This window comes from Hypomesus nipponensis, chromosome 6 (assembly GCF_054491055.1).
Source record: "Hypomesus nipponensis isolate SF chromosome 6, ASM5449105v1, whole genome shotgun sequence".
Classification (NCBI taxonomy): Eukaryota; Metazoa; Chordata; class Actinopteri; order Osmeriformes; family Osmeridae; genus Hypomesus; species Hypomesus nipponensis.
Genome location: NC_140366.1, coordinates 3,446,934 through 3,469,088, shown reverse-complemented (window position 1 = coordinate 3,469,088; position 22,155 = coordinate 3,446,934). Strand labels below are relative to the sequence as shown.

The 22,155-nt window shown below is 45.0% G+C and overlaps 3 protein-coding genes across 4 annotated transcripts; 2 read left to right on the top strand and 1 right to left on the bottom strand.

Moving 5' to 3' along the window:
• Nucleotides 1-126: 126 nt before the first annotated feature.
• On the top strand, nt 127-4,402 carry eif2s1b (eukaryotic translation initiation factor 2, subunit 1 alpha b). The gene is made up of 8 exons (XM_084700909.1): nt 127-293; nt 771-1,013; nt 1,108-1,187; nt 1,304-1,455; nt 1,737-1,843; nt 1,976-2,073; nt 2,240-2,383; nt 3,773-4,402. The coding sequence occupies exons 2-8, from the start codon at nt 773-775 to the stop codon at nt 3,896-3,898; spliced, it is 948 nt and encodes a 315-aa protein (XP_084557035.1). The 5' UTR covers nt 127-293; nt 771-772; the 3' UTR covers nt 3,899-4,402.
• A 283-nt stretch (nt 4,403-4,685) lies between these two features.
• On the bottom strand, nt 4,686-15,006 carry rbm25b (RNA binding motif protein 25b). The gene is made up of 17 exons (XM_084700906.1): nt 14,790-15,006; nt 14,163-14,256; nt 13,832-14,052; nt 13,689-13,746; nt 13,412-13,572; nt 13,138-13,320; nt 12,922-13,005; nt 10,258-10,520; nt 10,063-10,177; nt 7,890-7,979; nt 7,717-7,790; nt 7,437-7,587; nt 6,893-7,310; nt 6,418-6,716; nt 6,081-6,179; nt 5,776-5,823; nt 4,686-5,635 (listed from the first exon to the last, which is right to left on the bottom strand). Exons 2-17 carry the CDS (start codon nt 14,236-14,238, stop codon nt 5,543-5,545), a joined length of 2,433 nt encoding a protein of 810 aa, XP_084557032.1. The 5' UTR covers nt 14,239-14,256; nt 14,790-15,006; the 3' UTR covers nt 4,686-5,542.
• Nucleotides 15,007-16,398: 1,392 nt separating this feature from the next.
• hsp90ab1 (heat shock protein 90, alpha (cytosolic), class B member 1) lies at nt 16,399-22,053 on the top strand. 2 transcript variants are annotated; one of them, XR_014758558.1, is made up of 13 exons: nt 16,399-16,558; nt 17,540-17,683; nt 17,765-17,971; nt 18,070-18,229; nt 18,305-18,438; nt 18,536-18,850; nt 19,261-19,426; nt 19,508-19,698; nt 20,066-20,213; nt 20,327-20,595; nt 20,728-20,753; nt 21,034-21,367; nt 21,492-22,053. XR_014758558.1 is itself a non-coding variant. In XM_084700907.1 (12 exons), the coding sequence occupies exons 2-12, from the start codon at nt 17,540-17,542 to the stop codon at nt 21,602-21,604; spliced, it is 2,181 nt and encodes a 726-aa protein (XP_084557033.1). In that variant the 5' UTR covers nt 16,400-16,558; the 3' UTR covers nt 21,605-22,053. The 2 variants fall into 2 exon arrangements, 1 of the variants encoding a protein (XP_084557033.1); XM_084700907.1 differs by lacking the exon at nt 20,728-20,753 and having other exon boundaries at nt 16,400-16,558.
• Nucleotides 22,054-22,155: the final 102 nt, after the last annotated feature.

The following is a 22,155-nucleotide window of genomic DNA, read 5'->3' as shown; positions in this document are numbered from 1 at the left end:
TGTCTTCATCCACTAACCCTAAAGTTGCCAGGTTCGTTACAGATTTGTCCCCAAACGCTTCACGTCAAGATGTGGGGGTCAACCTGGCAACCACAGCAAACGCTATTGCGATTGCGCGTGTCAAAAAGAATCTGATCTCTTCCGGGTCGAAAAAAATAGCTGTAGCACTTCGATGAATTAGAAGTTCTAGCATTTGGGCTCTTTTTTCTACAAATACATGTTAAACCAAGAAAGTTTGGAACATTTCAAAAACAGAATATTTCATTGCTTCGTTGTGTAACCATATGATACAGGTAAGATATGTATTTAAACCGATAATAAAACATCTGTTTGCCGGGGTAGTGGACAAGAGATTCTAGCTAGTCAGGTAGCATGTGCCGCATGTGTGTGAACTCAAGCTAACCATTGGGTCAGCTAATCAGCTTCCAACGCTGTGCAAGTTTACGTGGCTGCTAGCTGAACTTACGTTTTCCGAATGGGCGAAATTGTGGAGCAAGTTTGGTTCGTGGCCGTATTTTGATGCTGAACAAATGCTAAATCTCATCCATTTAGTATTAGCCTGTGGTAGACATCATTGACATCTCTGGATTTGAAGAGACTGACAGCTTACTCTCAAACCAAACGCTACATCACTAGACCTGTTTATCTTACCTCACTGACCCAGTTTCATGTATTGCTAAGTACGAGTTGATATGTTTGTATCTAGATGATGACACGTTTTTCCCATCGCCTGAATCATTTTCACCCTTGACCCATTACTTCGTTCTCAGTGATGCCGGGGCTCAGTTGTAGGTTCTATCAGCACCGGTTCCCAGAAGTGGAGGATGTAGTGATGGTCAATGTGCGCTCCATCGCTGAGATGGGCGCTTATGTAAGCCTTTTGGAGTACAACAACATTGAGGGCATGATCCTCCTGAGTGAACTATCGCGTCGACGCATCCGCTCCATCAACAAGCTCATCCGCATAGGTCGCAACGAGTGTGTGGTGGTCATCCGAGTGGACAAAGAGAAGGGTAAGCTCAGTCAACCGGACTTTTCGGTCTGTCCGTTTAAAAGTCCCTCGGTAGCTGAATGAGTTGTATACTTTTTCATGGGTCCTCCCTGCAGGATACATCGATTTATCAAAGAGAAGAGTTTCACCAGAGGAGGCCATCAAGTGTGAGGACAAATTCACCAAATCCAAAACTGTAAGTCACTCTTAGCTGCCCCTCACCATTTTCAGGGGTGGCTCTGTGTAAAAAAAAAAAAAAAGCTTGCTTCACGACCAGATGTAGACTAACTAAACTGAGTGGTGTTGCGGCAGGTGTACAGCATCCTGAGGCATGTGGCAGAGGTTCTGGAATACAGTAAAGATGAGCAGCTGGAGAGCCTCTTCCAGCGCACTGCCTGGGTCTTTGATGAAAAATACAAGCGGCCCGGATACGGCGCGTACGACGTCTTCAAACAGGCCGTGTCGTGAGTACTCCATCCTGTGTGTCTGTAGTTGGAGACTAAGTGAGGACAACAATATATTTCATTTGGGGTTCCACCATGTAGGCTGAAGCATCGCGGCGGCCTGAGTTTGACCGTTCCAGACCCTCATCCCCCCTCTCTCTCTCCCCATATTTCCTGTCCTCTCCAAAAATATACACTATCTCCATCATAAATAATAAAGGGAGAAATGCCACCTAAAGTATACATCAAAAGAATATATATATTTGAGGTGTTCTGTGTTGTCTCCGTGTCCTCCCATTCAGGGACCCTGCCATCCTGGACGGCCTGGACCTGACGGAGGAGGAGAGAAACGTGCTCATTGACAACATCAACAGGCGACTCACGCCGCAAGCCGTCAAAATCCGAGCAGGTAGCCCACCGCTAGACGGGAGAAGGATTTGGAAACATGAATGTCAGGCTCAACTTCTTTTAGAGATGGAGGTTGTGGAATGAAATGAATGTCCCTTTCAGCTATGAGAATGTTCATCCTCTTTGCATGTAGATATTGAGGTGGCGTGCTATGGGTATGAGGGCATCGACGCAGTGAAGGAAGCACTGAGGGCAGGTCTGAGCTGCTCTACTGAAGTCATGCCCATCAAGGTATGTGGCATCCACATGCCAGTCCTGTTTAAACAGTCCAGAAATACTCCCTCTTTTAAATTAATCTTTGATTAGTCGAGTGTCTTTATCGTTCATATGTGTCGGACATGTTGGTGCTCGTTTGCGATGGTTCACACGATAAGCAAAATGTGTGCGTTCTTCCTAGATTAACCTGATTGCCCCCCCACGATACGTGATGACCACAACCACTCTGGAACGTACGGAGGGCCTGTCTGTCCTCAACCAGGCTATGGCTGCCATCAAGGAGAGGATTGAGGAGAAGCGGGGCGTGTTCAACATCCAGATGGAGGTAAAGGAGACAGGGGAGCAGGAAGAGATCTCAGTTGTTGTCATCATATCATGTGTTCCTCTAGCACAGTGGTTCCCAACCCTGGTCCGTGGGACCCCCTGTCCTGCATGTTTTAGATCAAAGGTCTTCAACCCTGGTCCTCAGGGACCCCCTGCCCTACATGTTTTAGATGTTTCCCTGCTCCAAACACCTGATTCAAATGAATGGTAGTTAACAGGCTTCTGCTGATCTGGATAACGACCCAGTCATTTGAATCAGGTGTGTTGGAGCAGGGAAAAATATAAAACGTGCTGGACAGGGGGTCCCTGAGGACCAGGGTTGAAGACCTCTGTTTGAGAAGTTTCCTTGCTCCAACACACCTGATTCAAATGAATGGGTTGTTATCCAGCTCTGCAGAAGCCTGTTAACGACTATTCATTTGAATCAGGTGTTTGGAGCAGGGAAACATCTAAAACATGCAGGACAGGGGGTCCTGAGCATAGACATAATAAGGAGTAGACGCCGCATCGACCGCTACTGCGTACTGGCGCTGATGAGCCGTGGGGCCACCATCTTGGAAAGGTCAACCGCTCCACTCAGTGTAATCTGTTTGGCTGGGGCAATGAGCTGTCAGAGCAGTTAATTAATCATACCGAACTGAATACCGAACTTTTTTTCATGCAGTTTGCTTTGCTGCAAAGGTCATACGTAGTTATGATACAGGACATGGTTATTCTTTTCACAAAATAAAACCAATAGTATGGTAATGTTAAATTTTACTTGTGAGAAGTAATCCCCCGAGCCCTGTTTGGGATTGTCCGCCGATTTGAGCAGGAATATGCTGCACCGTGCTGGTATCTTGTTTATTCTGATGCTAAGCAACTCAGAATTTTTCCCTTTCCAAGATGGCGGCCGCATTTCTCGCGCCCAGCAGCCAATGCGGCGTCTACTCTTTATTATGTCTATGGTCCCGAGGACCAGGGTTGGGAACCACTGCTCTAGCAGACCCTTTTATTCAAATCGATCAAGTACAGGGGGATTTGAATCAGGAACCTCTTGATTCTACTACAGGGGTGCACAATTAAAATTCAAAGAGGTCCATTGACTAACATTTTCTGGGGTGGTTTCTGATTGGCTGGTAGGTGGCATTTAACTCTGTATACCTCAAAACAGTTATCTACTCGGAAGAAATGTGTAAATTTAAAATAACAGTTGCTTCATCAGGATTTAATTGAACAATTATTTATGAGAAACGTATCTAGGTCCAGATACAACCTTCACTCAGTCCAGACGCGGACCGAGGTCCGCCAACTATGCACCCATTCTACAGTCAAGGTTTTCCTCCTGGTTTCTCCAAGAGAGATAAGCTCAGGATCTCTGTGTGTGTGTGCGTTTGGTCTTTTTCTTCAGCCTAAGGTGGTGACGGACACGGATGAGACAGAGCTGGCGCGCCAGCTGGAGAGGCTAGAGAGGGAGAACGCAGAGGTGGACGGAGACGATGATGCCGAGGAGATGGAGGCCAAAGCAGAAGATTAGAGCCCCAGAAGAGGCTGGCTGGAAGATGAGAGAGATGGACAGACAGACAGACCTGGCCATAGTAGCCCATCCCAACAGATGTTAATTTACATATTGCAACATTAAACAAAGTGTCCCATGTCAGTTAGAATAGAGCAAACACAGGACGGTTTACTGACTTAATTGAAATTAAACCACTAATGACGTTTCATGTTAACCACCATTTTGACCACGAAGAATACACATTTGGATAAATGATACCCTTTTAGGCATAGAACAGTAAACAAACAGTGGCCTTCACTTTCTTGCTAATGAGCCCTGGTGTCTTCAGTGTCCATGGCGCTTCATCTCTCGATGATCACAGGAAGTGAGACAGACGGCAAAAGTTGTCTGTAATACTGGCTTTCTGTGGGTGATTTGTTTTGTGCTCGTCCTCCTACAGTTGGGGATTTTTACTGGCAGGATGGATTTTGCTCTTGTTTAGCTCATAAGACATTAATAAAGTTCTGGAAGTTTTGATCTCAATGTGTCTTGGCAGTGCAACAATTTAAACATTCATTGATAGGGATTGGCAAAACGTAAATCTTTTGACTGACTTTCTCCCTGCTGTGTTTCCCCCCAGGTGGAGTTGAGTTGTCAGGGTATTAGACAGTTGCGTCACCTTAACAGAGCAGGTAGTCTATCACCACCCTCCGTTAAGATATTCAGATTGACCTTTTTAGCTCAAGTGGCTCTGTAGTGTTTTGGGTTAAATGAATCCATCTTGCACCAACAGTACTGAAAGAAGTGTGGAAGCAATGCAGACAAGTACTATAAAAATTGCTTTTAATCAAAACAAATTTCCACCAGTACAAAACAAATGCTGACATTAAGCACGATCAATATCCATTCATTTTGTCTGAATTGGTATGGATTAGTTGTGCTTATCTCTACATCTGGGGTCATGTTCAGGAGGCACCAAAAAAATGTGACAAAAACAAGACATTGGGAACGATCCAAATTGGTCAGAAATGTCAGTGCTGCAGAATTGTTTTGTGCCTAGTTCTAGCTGGGGTCCAACAAAGCTGACTGTAGCACAACAACTAAAAAATGTCAAAACAGCATGTCATGCTCCTTCTCAAACAGAATTGATTGAATAGCCAAAGCAGTTTGTGAAACAGTAACAATCCTACACTACGTAAGTAAATTAAAGCAGTTTAGGTCCTGCATCTCTTTACATGCGGATAACATACAAAATAGCATCTACTTTACATTTGGTTCTTTAAAAAAAATGCTGGAAAACGGTAGAATGCCGGTAGAACATATTTGCAGGCAAAGATCTTTTCAACCATTACTTTCCATATATACGTACTGCGCTGTCCCTCAACCCAGCCAAAAGAATGCAAGTTCAAAGTGGTGATTCCCACGGGGTCTTGCATAAGTGCCTCATCAGGGAAACGGACACGAGCATGAAGTACAAACACAATAACACACTGATAAAAGGCCATCAGGTTTAACAGTATGACATGATGTATCTGAAGAGTAGGATGACAGCGGCTCAGAGGCCTCGTCTTGCAGGAGAGGAGGACTGGTGAGGTCCAACACTGAACAGCCAATAAGGTCTGCATGACATGACACATTTAACAAGCACTAAAAGAAAACGGATCTTGGTTCAGTGCTTTACGTTCATTTCGCCAATCCAATTTTCTTTGCTTCGGTCTCATAGATCAACAACCTCCACATCTTCACAATGAAGACCTCAGCTTCTTCATCAAGCACCTGTAGTTGGACAAATCACATCTGAATTGGGGTTGCGCGCCACGGGGTCTCTGTCATTATCATTCCTGTTATCACAACCAAATATCCAGTGTCATCTATTTATTTTGGAACGTGTGTACAGTTGCAACAGAGATACTCACCATAGCAACATCGTCCAAGATACCCTGTGGTGTGCCATGAGCCATCACCTAACGAAGGAGAGGTCCACACATCAGACACACTCACTCTGAACACAAGTTGTGTTCTTTCTTTTTGTTACTCTCCATGTCTATTATGTGTGAGTACATTGAGAGCAGTGTAAACTGAAGCTAAATTCCTTGTGTGTGTACATACTGGGCAATAAAACATGATCCTCGGAATGTCCATGTGTAGACATGTGCACCAAGTGTCAAGATTAAAACATCTCATGTGAACTCATTTCCTGTTGCTCACTGTGTGAAGGTACCTTGGAACAGACGAAGTCTACTAAGGTTGCCTCCTCCTCTCCGATGTACTCTATGATCTTCTTATTGATCCACGGCCGGATACGTCGCTCCATTAGGTTCTGAAAGACAGCACATCCACAATGTTGAAATACCATTCATCACATCATTTCACGACGGGTTTCATCAACAGCCCAAAAACTAGATAATGGGTAATCGAAGCAAACAAACATGCAGTCTATTTGGAGACGCAGCTAACATTAGCATGTCGCTAAAGGGTTTTCCAGCCTTTTAGAAACACCACAGAAGTCAACACTGTTGTCCCGTCCCTCCCCACCCTCCATCATCCCAGCCTCTCACCGTGTCCACCATGGACCAGTCCAGGGTGTAGGAGAACAGCTCAGGCTTGCCGGTGGGGATCTTCTCGATCAGGCTCTTGATGTGCCTGCGTTTCTCCTCCGTGTCGACGCCCTTGATGTTGGCCAGGCCGGCTCCGTCCACTCCCAGGCTCTTGTCGTCGTCGTCGTAGTTCAGGGGCACCAGCTTTCTCCGGCGCGGCTGCTCGTCAGCCTCCTCCTCGCCAAACTTGTTGAAGACGCTGTCAGCTGCCAGCCTCTTCCTTTTGGCAGCGTGGGGCTGGCTGGGGCTGGCCGTGGAGCCTGCAGGAGGGAGGGGGGGCGCGCTTTAGCTGGCACGTCAAACAGTGAATGTATTGTCGTACATTGTGTCAAGGCTGTTTGAGGGGAGTGTGTGTGTTTGTGTGTGAAAACAGTGTCTGTGTGTGTTTGTATGAGAAAGAGGTTTGTGTTGAAGTTCCAGATGAAACCAAACGTGCCTAGTTTGAGGCTGAGGCCGATCTTGGGGCGGATCTCTTCCAGGGGGGGGGCTTCTGAGGGCGAGTTCTCATGGGGGATGATGATGCCGCACGGCGACTCGTCCCCGGGGGAGTTGGGCGTCACGTTCTCACTGGCTGACGAGACGGAGGGGGCCGCCGTGATAGGGCGCAGCGTGGGCTTGAGGCGGGGCTTGGCTTCCGGACGGCTGTCCCCGTCCAAGCCCTCCTCCTCGCCCTCCTCCGCATCATTTTCGGAGGGGGCTTGGCGAACGGGCACCTCACCGCGGTCTCTCTCGCGGTGGCGGTCTCCTCTCCTCTCGCGGTCTTCCCTGGGGGGCTTCGGTCTCCCTCTTTCCACCTCGGGCTCTGGTTCTGGCTTCACCGGGGCTCTGCTCAAACGCTCCGCCTCCTCCTCCATCTGGACAAATCACACAAACACAGAATGAGACCAGGGCAGTAGGACGTACTGGAAACACGATGTTGAAACCATGAGCAAACAACCTTCAGAGCAGACCCCCCCCCCCCCCCCCCAAACCACACACACCCTGCGTAGCTCAGCATCCGGGTCAGGGTGTCCTTCGGCCAGCAGCCTCTGCCTGATCTCCTCCAGCTCTTCCTTTTCTCTCTTTCTGTCCCGCTCGTCCATCTCAATCTCCTTCTCTCTGTCTCGCAGGCGCTTCTGCAGCGCGCTTCCCCTAGGGGTCACACAAGGAACTTCTCAGACAACCTTCACAGACCAGCGACTGACTCGCACAAATTGTACAGTTTGCTTCTGATCCTCTCTAAACAGAGCCTGTTTTTTGCGGGCTGTTGTGAACCGTCACCTGTAGTATTTGAGGTCGTCCCTGTCATCATCGTAGTCCTCCAGGAACTCTTTGAGCCGTTTGCCTTCCTTAGCCTGGTGGGAGAGGTCAAGCACAAGCACGTCACACAAGGCTGAGAGGGATGGAGAGCAGGACAGGGAGAGGGTTGTGAGGAGAGCTGCACACGCTCCTACCATCTCTCGCCTGCGCTCTGCTTCTCTTTCAGAGTCCTTGGAGTAGTCCCTGGCCTTCTTCCGCTCTCTGATCTCCCAGTTCTTCAGGCGCTTAGAAAGCAGAAGCACAGTGACAGGATGTCAGGGACAGACACAGTCGAGGAACACTTTGCATTTCTACCACACTGATCCAAACAAGCCAAAACAAGTTCTTCATTCTTATAAGTCTTGAATCGGTGTGTCCACCAATGTGCCTATGTACAGTGCTGGAAATCTAGAACAATTATATGCTTGGAGAATATATACCAAGACTATAATACTATATTAAAGAATGTGTAAATGATTTGACTTTTTGGTTCATGACTACTCAAGACCCCCAATTAAGTTCAGCATTGGGAAAAGTAATATGTATTTGTACTATGTAAAATGTCCGTTTTGTGTTTTGAGTCACAAAACTACTTCTGGTTTCTATCCGAATCCAGATGTGTTTTTTTTTTCTTTTTTTTTTTTTTTTTACCCATCAGCTACAGTACAATTCACACTGTAGGGTGCATTCAAAAATCCTGTTAAATTTGCCTGAAAATGCCTAAACAGCATACCCAAAGTAAAATGAAAGCTGTTCTTAAACCCTTTGGAATACATGCATGACTGTGGTCTCTTTTAAAAAGGTGAAGTTATTTCCCCTGTTTTCAGGACCCGTCAGTCCTACTGGTGTTGAGTAATAGAAGCTTGAACACAAGGAAAGTGAGTTTCTATTTCCGCCTATATTTTGTTTTGAAAAGAGGCCTAGAGGTTGTAGGTATTAGCTGGAAGACAGAATTGGACCACAGCTTGAGAACCTTACCCAATTCAAATCAAAAGTCAAACATAATACCACAATATATTCATATTTGACACATGTTTTTATAAGAGTACATCCAGGTGTGCAAAATGACCCTTTGTAATCAAGGTCAAATACTTAAGATCATAATTGTTATCTCTAATGAAAGGTGGTACTTAGAACTATCATATATTATACCTAAATCCCCCATTAGTATTGCTGAAACACAAAAACTGAAGCATGAACACATTGGAGTGCTTTATCTGATTCAGCAGTTTTGATGCACAAATAACACTGCTTCATTCCATCCAGTTGGCGCCAAGGACTTTTATTTTGAAGGCTTCACAGATACCTATCATTTTGGGTATTAGCATTTGCAGCATTTCCTTAGCTACAAGGTTAACAAGCTCATTTCAGAGCCAGTCAAAGACAGTTTGAGTAATTAGTTTAGAACGAGTGGGGCAGGACGCAAATAGTTGGCTTTAGAAGGCTGTCACCAGGGCATGGAAGCTCCTATTGGGTCAAACAAGGTGTCAATCGAAAGGGCAGAGTGTAGCGGCCATTTTGAGACTTTCCAATTGTAAATACTCGAAGCACATATCCTCCTATGAGTGATAGTGCGTGAGAGACTACAAACATTGAATTGGCAATAATTGGCAGCAATATCGTGGCTATGTATGGATATCATTCATTGTTTTGGATGAACTACTCAACATGGTCAGATAGTATGGGAGTCTGGTGGTTGAGCGGTTAGGGAATCGGGCTAGTAATCATAATGTTGCCGGTTCGATCCCCCTGCTGTGCAAAATGACGTTGTGTCCTTGGGCAAGGCACTTCACCTTACTTGCCTCGGGGGAATGTCCCTGTACTTACAGCAAGTTGCTCTGGATAGGAGCGTCTGCTAAATGACTAAATGTAATGTAAATGTTTGGACCTTTGGGAATGTAACCAGTCGATTTTTGTTGGGATGTGTTGCATACCTGATTTTTTTTTACATATTTCTAAATATGTTTACATATTTGTGACTGGACAAAGACATTGGTAATACTTGCTGTTGCGACTTGATCTTGAAATTGTTTCCATAAGTACAAGCACAAGAACCGTAGCTTTCCAATGATGTAGGACAAAATATATATTTGTTCAAATTTAGTGCACAGTAACTGAGGGAGGATGGGGCACCGAGGAGGGGGCACCGAAATCCGGTTAAATTAAACATTTGTAATTAGTCAACTGGGTTACGTCTTTTGGCAATTTACAGCCAACTGTCAAAGATGACACAACATTGGGAAATTCTTTGCCTCTGCCCTGTTTGATTCTGAGGGGCAACCTCTTGATATTGAGGCCATTTCAGTTGTGTGTTCTTCAGACACATACCTCTTGGTAGGCTGCCTCTTTGTCTCTGAGCCTTCTCTCCAATCTCCTGCGTTCATACACCTCCTCCTCATCCTCCTCCCGCTCTCTCTTCTTCTCCTTGTCTCGGCTCTTCTCTCTGTGGACAACACTGTGCATTGGTCTCCTCGTCCAGCTCTCGACTGTGTGCTCCTTCTGAGGCTGCTCTGCTGGCCTTACCTGGACCTACTGCGGTCTGCGCTCCTCTCAGGGCTCCTCTCCCTTTCCCACTCTCTCTCCCGGGGAGGCCTCTCCTTCGGCCTTCGCTCTCTGTCCCGGTCGCGGTCCACGTCTCGCTCTCTCTCGCGCTCTTTCTCTCGCTCCTTCTCTCGCTCCCGGTCCCTGCGCTCGCGCTCGCGCTCCCTCTCCTTCTCCCGCTCCCTCCTCTCCCGCTCAAACTCTTGCCGCTCCTTCTCCTTCTTGTCCTTCTCCTCCTCGAGTTTCTGCAGAGAGAACACAGGACGTTCAGAGGTTGCTTCCAGAGCGTCCGTGCTCTGCTCAGGAGCACACAGTAGAAGTAGTTTCCAGCCTCCGCAGGTACAAACACTAGCACATCTATACTGAAGTGCGTAGCTGGATAGTGGATAGGTTACCTGCAGTCTAAAAATTAAAACAGGAGAGCAAAACAAGGTGACACTATGTATAATGACATAAGTATCTTGATCAATCACGGATCAATGGCTGTAAGGTGGAGTGCTTGATTTGCATGATTCTAAAGTGTCAAGCTGGGGAACTGGAAGGCACAGTTACAGAGGCACTGGAAACCACTTTGTCATAGTCACAGACATCCGACAGGCATGTCAAACATCAGGCATTCAAAACCAGAAAAAAAGGCATCGTAAAAGACGGCTTTTTTTCCTCCAAAAGTGTCCTCCTTTACAAGTAAGAGAAACAAAGGTCCATCCTTGTTGAACTAGTTGGATGTGACTTACAGGTATCGGAGCTAGGGTTTCAGTCGCTGCCCCTAGAGCCCTACAAAGTTATGCCTGGGAGGGAAAGCAGGTGAAACGGTTCACAGGGGAAATGTTACGGATCTCCGTCTTACTCAAGCACAGTCAAACACAACCCTGTCCTCTACAACCTTGATTCAACATCCTAAAAACTGAAAAGTTTGGAAACATTCAATAGCGTTTGCCTTTTTTTGTTCACATTTCTTTACAGTTAAATGATTAATTTGAGAAGCTTTCTTACCCCTGCAGTGGTCTTCAGTGATCCATGTTGTTGCCACACAACTGTCTCCTGACACTATACCCAATGGCTCTTCTTGCAAAATTTAGAGTTACGTTTACATGACAGATGGGTCATTTAGCACTGAATGCAGCGAAGCTCATTTTCGTCTTCATATTTTGTGAGGAGCAAGTCTATGTCTAAGTCTATGGGCACACAGAGAGAGGCCAGGATCTTTACTCCTGTGGTGATGCTAGTCCAAGTGGACTGCAAAAGATGCCGAAGTGCCATGGGTTTAGTGTCACTGTTTACAATCAGCTATCATGAACAAACAAGGAGGACTTGCAGGGATAGAAGAACAAGAGGTATGAGCTGGACAGGAAAGAGGGGAGGGATATGGACATCTACGGTCTCCTGTTCCTAATGTAGCAATGTGCTTGCCTGATGTGGCCGAGTAGAGCATCTGTAATTCAGTCTAAACTTACCCTTCTGTGGTCTCCACTGATAAAAGTATTGAACTAACATGGTGTTTAGAAATAAGCTTGTTATTTTTATACTGACATATTTATACTTTTTTTAAAATATTTTTTTATCCCTTCTGTGACAACACATGCTGAGCATGGAGAAGTGGGTGGGAGAAAATAAAAAAAGAAAGATGAAGGGATAACATACAGAACGGGAGGGCTGGACACACTAAACAAGACTGTAAGCAAGAGGTAGGTGGCAGGGAAGACAGCAACAAACCAAGCCTGACAGAGGAAGAGCACACATCTTGGGGAGTAACTTACCTTGTTAGTCTTCAAGTCACTAGTGTCTGCTGTGAAAAGGCACCCCCCCCCCCCTTCCTGGTACAACATACCCTGAGCTACAGTCCAAATCCCTGCTGTGGTTATTCACTGACTCAGTGCTTAGACACACACATACAATTAAATATCAACATTGTTTACAGAGGACTTGCACAAGTTCACTAGGCTCTCAGGATTCAACATAATCAATCCCCATGTTCAGTACCTGCACTGGAACATTGGCTGGTGTGTTGGCTGGGTGCAGAAAGATGGCGCTACATTCCCAGCCACTGTGTGCCTGTACAGTTGCCCCTGTGCAAGTCCTCAAGAGGGGGGTGCCCAGTATATGTACAAAGTAAATGGAAGCTCATACTTACATCCTATCCTCGCAACTTTTTCCCAAAGTTCTGAGATTCATCTTGCTTTAGTCACCATATGATCTCTATCATAATGGTTGGGTTTAATGAATAGATTAGGTTTGAGGTAACTGTACATCGTCTCCATGCATTTTTGTGTGTGACGAATGAGTTCTGGATCTATATGGTCGCATCTAGATTTAGGTCATTCATTGACCTGAAATTGAACTATAACATCCATCACACAAGTCAAATTAAGGTTGAAAAAGGTGACATTGTTATAATTTGGGTTACTTGTTTTGGAACAGATCTTGAAATTATGACGTACAGATCAAGATATTTCCCAATTAAATGTTCTGAGCTCTCCAGTAAGTCCAATTTTGAGCACAGTATGCATACTTATATGGATAGCGGAACAGAAATATCTGGTGTTAATGTCCATTACCACTACATGTATAAACTGAAATAAGTGAACTACATATGTGTAGCTTCTCTTCAAAACCTGCAATGTGAGCGTGAGAGATTAGATACTGTACCTTGTGTGTGTCACGGAATTTACTGATCTCTCTGGAAATCAGGTCTCTCTTGTCTTCCTCCATGTCAATTGCATTGATATCCTCCTAAAAAGAAAAACTATTGTATTTAGGATATTGAAGTGCGCCAAATACCACACGGTCAATACATAAAGCGAAAACCTTTTTTATTACATTTTTTAAAGAGTAAAGGAAATAGGAAAGGTGGTTTTAGATTACCTCTCCTTTTTTCTCTTTCTTTTTCTTGCGCCGATGGGAGTCATCGTCCAGTGATGCAGCATTAAGCTCACTGGCAAACTCGCGAATCAGCCCATCAATGGCACCCTTGACAATCTGGTCCCGCTTCTTAATATCTTCATCCAGCTCCTCCTCTTCCTCATTGCCTCCATCTTCTACCTTTTCCTTTTTTTCCACAAAGCACAATGAAACAACCATCAGCTTCTTACACTTCTCTGAACTAGAAGTTAATTTATATCTACGCTCCACTACCCACCCCATTAGTGCTCTTCTTCTTGGCCTTCCAATCGTCCAGCTGAGCCTTGGTCTTGGCGTCCACCTTCACCAGCAGCTTCTTCTCCCCGATCTGTAGTTCGTGAAGCAACCGCAACGCTCGCAGAGTGGATTCTGGCTCTTTGTACTCGCAAAACCCAAAAGCTTAGAACAGAGAGAAAGAATGCCAATTCAGCAAAATACAGATTTTTCTTTGCAACTTAAAAAAAAAAGTTTAACTTGTAGTAATTTGTTGTGGTTGCTTTATTTTATTTTTTTACCTTGAAGTTTTCCAGAGGCTCCTTGGACCCTCTTCCAGCTAAGAACGAGGCCACATTTCTAGGAAGGTAAAGGTAGTTTAAGTGTACTGCTTGGAGTGTGCATAAAGAAGAACCAACAGTTTGCACACGTTTCTCATCCTTACCGCTAGGAGTTGTCTAATAAGCATATCCGAGGCCTTCTCTGATATGTTCCCCACAAAGACGGTGGTGGTGGGGCCGTTGCTCTCCACACTCTCCTTGGCTCGCAAAGGGGGGGCCTCCTTCCTGGGCACAGGTGGCTTACTGACCACTGACACTGAGGTTGGCACCAGGACAGTGGGTGCAGGAGTCATGATGCCCATGTGCAACGGGATCATAGGGGCTCCTGGACAAGGGCAAACAGGGAAACGTTTCACAAATAGTTAGATACAGATCTGATCTGTTTTATTGTTAATGTAGTAGCCAAGCAACGATCACTTGAGACTGATTTCTCACCGGAAGGGTAACCAAACTGGGGGGGAGGAATTCCTGGTGGTAGTAGGGGTCGATTCAGATGAGGAGGAAACGACATCTTGACACTATCAACCACCTGGGGGTGGCACGAGATTCGAGCAGACTTGTGATTAATATACATATTAGGTACCATAGTCTTCCCCTTGTCTCTACGTAGCAAATATACCCATGGGCAACAACTATAGTCAGTTGACGATACGTTTGCTGACCACCTTGACATCCTGCGGCCCATTATAAAAATTGGTAGTTAGCTAGCTATAAAGAAATGTGTTCAAATATATTTCATAAACCAAGGTTTAGTAATCCTGTATTATGAATGTATAGCTAAGGCTAGCTACATATCAGATATAGACTAAACTTTTGTGGCTGTATATTCTAGAAATCCATGGAAAGTTACAGTACTAGCTAGCCTTTGCTAACGCGGCTGAGATGAAAACCAGTAGCTAACGTTAGCTAGCATATGCTGGCTTGGAGCTGGCCAATATTTTTGGGTAGTTAGGCTAACGTTAAGAGCTAATTCAACGTAAATTGCGCGAATTCGCACTAGCTAGAAGTGCGTATATTGTCGATATCTAGCTAAATAAACTCGCTAGCTACAAAGTTACTTACCCGGCCAAGTAGTCAGCTAAAGCCCGTTTTGAGATATCCTTTAGTTTGAAGCTACTACAGTAGCTATCTCAGCAAGCTAACATTGGGATACGCGTTAGTTGATGGTTTCCTCAAATACCTTACTTAGGCTAGCTACTACTAGCTAGCATTAGCTGATTAAGACTCGCATTGCATCATGGGCCCGGTATTGTAGTCCGAGCAAAACGCTTCTGTATCGAGAGCAGTGTGATTCATTTTTCAAGTACACACACACGTATCTCTAGTATTTATGACACCAAGTAACCTATCTTGTCCATCGAAGTATTTTTGAAAGGTAAAGCACATTTGTAATTACTCCCAACCCCATTACATTTTAGAAACATTTTCTAAAATTATTTTATTTCTTTTATTTAGCCTACTAGCTAGTAGTTGACTACTGGTTAATTAAGATGTGACTGTGCATTACCAGCCCTGTAATACGCTTGTCAACAGGCACATGGAGAGAGTTTACATTGATCATACAGGATCATCATGACATCGGATTTGACAGGAGAGGCCAATACTGTACAGTACAACAAATCCGATGTAAAACCAATAGTTGGGGAACATTGCTGCACATTCGTGCAAAGAAAAGGGTAATCGTAAACAATAAGCATTAAACGCATTCAATGAAATTCACATTCTGCATTTGTTTGTTTTATTGTCAAGGCTATGCCACATATCACCGAATTTAACTCGCTACACTTTATTGTTTGAAGGGTAGAGCTAACGGGTTACCATAGTATTTAAAGCGACTCCTGCACCTAACGACAGCTGTAGCGCGAGGACTGCGTTTGACATTCACGTGACGTCACTTTTTAGGCGGGTTTTTCATGGAAAGTGCTGGAAGAAACAAATCGCGACTGCTTTGCTATGAAATATTCTTCCGTGACATTAAAAAGATCCATTAATGATACTTGTTTAAATACGAAAAACACACGATAATAGCGCAGCGAGACTTATCTAGATTTCTGCAAGTGTTATATTAAATTAAATACTTGATATTTACTTCACTTCTCATGGGTCAATTCTGAAAGATGTCGTTATAAAGGTTGTGGTATTAAAATGCATTGAAACCAATCGTCACATGGGCACAGACATGCCCTTGCCATCAATGTGAAGTCATCATAATTGACGCATGCTTTTTCTTAAAATGTTAACGTCAGAAGTGGAATTCACGATCTAATTTGCCATCCTTCTTAGTGCCATTAAATTGAAAATTGGACTGGTGTTTAAAAAAGTGTCACTTGCATCTTTTAGACTTTTGCAAGACACAACCCAATGACGACCTGTCATATTAATGTCAATATGATTGCTACATCCCATTATAAAACGAGTTTTCCAACATAGCCTATGGTCGTGTTCCAATACAATACCTATACCCTTTCCCTTGCCTAATTTTAAATAATCTTAGACTAATATACTAATTTAAGATTTATATTATGTGCCACATTTATAAAATGAGATGGTAGACATACAGATAGATTAATACAGCTAATCCGATGATGGGATGTAGACTACTTTTAAGTGTCTAAAGGTGAGGAGGCAAGAAGCTTGTCCATGTTTCTGGACGGGACCATCATCAGGAGGTTTGACTGGCGGATGGATACACCCGCACATTCAAACAGGGAGGGTATAAAGATATCGGTCTTTTAAAAGGAAATCCCTTTCTATTTTCCTGCGTCAGAGAGCAGTGGGGACTTCAGTTATTGGCAGCATTTTATTCAAGATAAGTCAACGGAACAAAGAAGGTATGCTAAATGGACATCGGACCCATCCCAAACAGAACGATAGTGGTCGAAAAATGTTTAACGTTTGTATTAATTCGCATGTTCTATCAACAACAACACTACTGCTTTGAATCACCTCGTCGCTCGGTTTTTTATTAAACAATAAGGTCGCAACATACTGTAATTTGAGTTAAATGCATTTGATAGCTTGAAACTGTAGTTCTTAGTTGCCAGGTTGGATGTCGATCAGTGTTTTATAGACAAAAGGTTACTTGATATTGTATTCATTTAACGTACCAAAAGCGGTCAATCATGCGGCAATATGTGGCTAGCAACAGTAGACTAACCAACCTAGCTAGTAGTAGTAGTAGGCAACAGTACAGCTGCAGCAGTAGTAGCGTTAGGTCGTTGGATTAAACCTGTCGGCCAACAAAAACGGATGGCTAGCTGTCGTTTGCGAATATAGGGTTATTATCTAGTGAATTTATAATATTTGCTACGTGTTTGTCACAGCAAACCAACGTTTCCGACCACTGCATTGGCCGTGATGGACGTAGTAGCTACCTAGCGAATGACACTGCTAGACGGTTTAGCTAGCTCGCAAGCCAAGGCCTTGCGAGTCCATCTTTTGCCTGTAGCAGATTGACGGTGGAGACTGCGGTGCCTTATTTATAAAGTCGACGACTTCAACGTATTGCTGTTAACCAAGGTTACAGGAGGCACAAATCACCAGGTTGTAAATACATTGGTACTGTCAAACCGTTTGACCGCAAGTGCTGCCTACACACGTGCTAGCGCCATCCATTGTCTGCATCATGGTGTCGCCATGTTGTTCGACCATTCCGTATTACACTTCCTGTAGTTAAACGTTAACGGTGTTCGAGGAAACAGATGATGGTAAAGGCAGTGATGTCGCCATTAAAAAGTAATTTTTACCTAAAGGAGATGATGCTTAAGTTGTGTGTAGTTTTAAACTAATTTTTTATTTTATTTTGTCACCAGATGCCTGAAGAAATGCGCCAAGAGGAGGAGGCTGAGACCTTTGCCTTCCAGGCAGAGATTGCTCAGCTCATGTCCCTGATCATCAACACCTTCTATTCTAATAAAGAGATTTTCCTCAGGGAGTTGATTTCTAATGCCTCTGATGTAAGTTGGACTAAATGTTTTGTTAAATACCTACATGTGTCCTAATGAAACACTGACTTTTGGAAATGCTTCATTATTTAGGCTTTGGACAAAATCCGCTACGAAAGTCTGACTGACCCTACCAAGCTGGACAGTGGCAAGGATTTAAAGATTGAAATCATTCCAAATGTGGCCGAACGCACCTTGACTCTTACCGACACTGGAATTGGCATGACCAAAGCTGACTTGATCAACAATCTGGGTACTATTGCCAAATCTGGCACAAAGGCTTTCATGGAAGCCCTGCAGGTATGTTGCTCAAGGACAGCCTTTTATGCCACTAATAAACTGCTCACTAAGGTAATGTAATCAAGACCAATGCATAACCACCCCTCTTGTGTGGACAGGCTGGAGCTGACATCTCCATGATTGGGCAGTTCGGAGTGGGTTTCTACTCTGCCTACCTGGTGGCTGAGAGGGTGACTGTCATCACCAAGCACAATGATGATGAGCAGTATGCCTGGGAGTCTTCTGCTGGAGGCTCCTTCACAGTCAAGGTTGACACTGGTATGTTAACTTTGACGTAGATTAGGTTGGGCTAGTTGATGTACAGGGTCTCCAATAATGCTGTTCATTTTTCAGGGGAGCCAATTGGCCGTGGAACCAGGGTCATTCTGCACCTTAAGGATGACCAGACAGAGTACGTAGAGGAGAAGAGGGTCAAGGAGGTTGTGAAGAAGCACTCTCAGTTCATTGGGTACCCAATCACCCTCTTTGTAAGTATTGCTGTGACACAGTTATTGTTAAGTTTATAACTGGTTGAAAAGTTTACTTGATGGTATCCATAAACTGACTGCAACCTTGTATCTTCAGGTTGAGAAGGAGAGGGATAAGGAAATCAGCGACGATGAAGCTGAGGAAGAGAAGGAGGAGAAGGCTGAAAAGGAGGAGAAGGAAGAGGCAGAGGACAAGCCCAAGATTGAGGACGTAGGCTCGGACGACGAGGAAGACTCCAAGGACAAGGACAAGAAGAAGAAAAAGAAGATCAAGGAGAAGTACATTGACCAGGAGGAACTGAACAAGACCAAGCCCATCTGGACCAGGAACCCTGACGACATCACTACTGAGGAGTATGGAGAGTTCTACAAAAGCCTTACCAATGACTGGGAGGACCACTTGGCCGTCAAGGTAAGCTCGCCAAACAGGGGAAAGAGGAGGTGGATGCAAAACCATGCTCTGAAGCTTCCATTCCAAAATGTAAATCTATTATTCTAATGTCAAAATTTAGTTTAATTGGTTATGTAATGTCGGACCGGTCACATCAACTCACAGCAGACACAATACTGTGCAGTGGGCTAATTAATGAGCATTTTGTAAATAAATTGAAATGGGTTGAACCATAACGATTATTTGCACTCACACAATGCTCTCAAATGTATTGGTCAGTCTAAATTTCGGGAGTATATGCAGCCAAAATGGTTGCCATTTCAAGCCCTGAGCCCAGTACATATATGGAAGTCTTAATGGTTTCCTATGTGCTTGGTTTGTACTAGTCTAGTAAATACAGCACTAATTCTGACCACCCCCCCTCCCCACAGCACTTCTCAGTGGAGGGCCAGCTGGAGTTCAGGGCCTTGCTGTTCATCCCCCGCCGCGCTCCCTTCGACCTGTTTGAGAACAAGAAGAAGAAGAACAACATCAAGCTGTACGTCAGGAGGGTCTTCATCATGGACAGTTGTGAGGAGCTCATCCCAGAGTATCTGAGTAAGTCTGCCGTGCTTTCCCCACCGTCCCTCCGTCATGTCAAGTTGCTGGTGCCCTGACCAAAGTCTTGTGTCTGTATAGACTTTGTGCGTGGCGTTGTGGACTCTGAAGACCTGCCCCTCAACATCTCCAGAGAGATGCTCCAGCAGAGCAAGATCCTCAAGGTCATCCGCAAGAATATTGTCAAAAAGTGTCTGGAGCTGTTTGCCGAGCTGGCTGAGGACAAGGAGAACTACAAGAAGTTCTACGATGGCTTCTCAAAGAACCTGAAGGTAACCAGTTGTGAAACGCATCAAAAAACGGAATTCCATTTCAGTGGTTATAATTAAAATTTTCCAATTTTTCAACTGCTGTCCTGGCGCTCTTCAGTGCATCACCTCAGACTGAACCGAAGTTCCTCATTTGGTATATGTTGCTGTCCTGCGTAGAGCTTCATAGAAAAGTTGCATTTAAACAGATCAGCCCTGTAGCCATAACCCCAGTGGGGTTTCAGTTTAGCATCCTTGCTATACAGATGTGAAATATTTAGTACCAGTACCTAGTAATAGAACTGAGATCCCCTTTCATCAGGAAATGTGTACTAGACTCTGAGAATTGTGTGTTATGACAAACGAGTGAATGTTGATTGTGTGTGTGCAGCTGGGAATCCACGAAGACTCTCAGAACCGTAAGAAGCTGTCTGAACTGCTGCGCTACCACAGCTCCCAATCTGGGGATGAGATGACCTCCCTCACAGAGTACCTCACCCGCATGAAGGACAACCAGAAGTCCATCTACTACATCACTGGTGGGTGATGCTTCTCATAGTTCGCCAACATCTTAAGGACTGTTTTGAATGGCTACATTCAGGCTGTTAATTTACCTTGATCTTCAACATTCTTTTTGTACTCTTCTGTGAAGGTGAGAGCAAAGACCAGGTGGCCAACTCTGCCTTTGTGGAGCGTGTGCGCAAGCGTGGCTTCGAGGTCCTGTACATGACTGAGCCCATTGACGAGTACTGCGTCCAGCAGCTGAAGGAGTTTGATGGCAAGACTCTAGTGTCTGTCACCAAGGAGGGCCTGGAGCTCCCTGAGGACGAGGAGGAGAAGAAGAAGATGGAGGAGGACAAGACCAAGTTTGAGAACCTCTGCAAGCTCATGAAGGAGATCCTGGATAAGAAAGTGGAGAAGGTGAATGATGTAATCCTTCTGTCTCCGTTCTAGCTCCCGTGTGTCCTCGGGTTCTCCTTTTTAGGACTCGTTCAGCCTAGTCTGTCCCGTAGCAGTTGACTCTGCAATTCTTTTATTTTTGGTTGTGAACAGGTGACCCAGTTCATCCTAAGCAGAGGGTGAGTCCCTCCATGTAGCCTGAAGTGGTATAAACAGGTTGACTGCTGTGGTGTTAGGGTGTTCTGGCTCGATGAATGCATAACAGTCTTGTTTCACAGCAACAGACACTCCCAAGACGCTAAAAGCAGTGTACATCGTGTTTTGTGATAACATTCTAACATTGATCATTTTACCCTTTTATTTTGGGATGGTGTGACATTTAACAACTTTGCAGCATGCGTTTTGACTGTATTGACTGCATGGCTCCTCTGACTAACTGCTTCTGATCGGTCCCTATAGGTGACCGTGTCCAACAGGCTGGTGTCGTCACCCTGCTGCATAGTGACCAGCACCTACGGCTGGACAGCCAATATGGAGAGGATCATGAAGGCCCAGGCTCTCAGGGACAACTCCACCATGGGCTACATGATGGCCAAGAAGCACCTGGAGATCAACCCAGACCACCCCATTGTGGAGACCCTGAGGCAGAAGGCCGACCTGGACAAGAACGACAAGGCAGTGAAGGACCTGGTCATCCTGCTGTTCGAGACAGCCCTGCTCTCCTCCGGCTTCTCCCTGGACGACCCCCAGACGCACTCCAACCGTATCTACAGGATGATCAAGCTTGGGCTGGGTAAGGCAGGCTTGTGCTGAATAACTAGAACAGCAACCAATAAGGTCTGTTCATGAATGCTACTCATTAGGCTCCATCTGTGAATGCGTCATCTGTATGTTGACTTGGCCTCTTCTGTTTAAAGGCATTGATGATGATGAAGTTCCCACCGAGGAGCCAGCCTCTGTTCCTGCCCCCGATGAGATCCCACCACTAGAGGGCGATGACGATGCGTCACGCATGGAGGAAGTGGACTAACTCACCTCAGCTCTACCCCCCCACCCCCCTTATAGCCTCACTTTTTCCAATTGAACATCTGTTTTATTTGCCCTTTTAAAGGGAAAACCTGGTCAATGTCCTCATGGTAAAAATAAATAAGTAACTCATGTCGTCCAGTGGACCAGTGTTGCTCTTAATCTGCGATCATTTAGAATGCGGTTCAATTTTGTTGTACAAGCTGTATGTAATAGTTAATGGTGGGAACACGTTTGAGAAAAGCAGTACCCTGTTGCACTGAGTTTTAAATATTGGACTGGTAAGTGTGTGGACATGGGGGAATTGGAACATTCCATAAGACTGGAGGAGGAGGGGTCTGTTGCAACATGCACGATGCATGGAGAGTGACTGCAAGTTCCCTTCACCTGAATCCAGATGTCTGTATTCAGTCTTTTGTTTGCAAAAATTAAAAGATGTACCTTCAACATTAATGCTTGCTGTGTTGATTCAAACATTGTTGGGCTGAGCAGCCTGAACCGAGTATGCTGGCTCCTACAGATGACATCAGCCATCGGGGGTCTGCTGTCCACCTT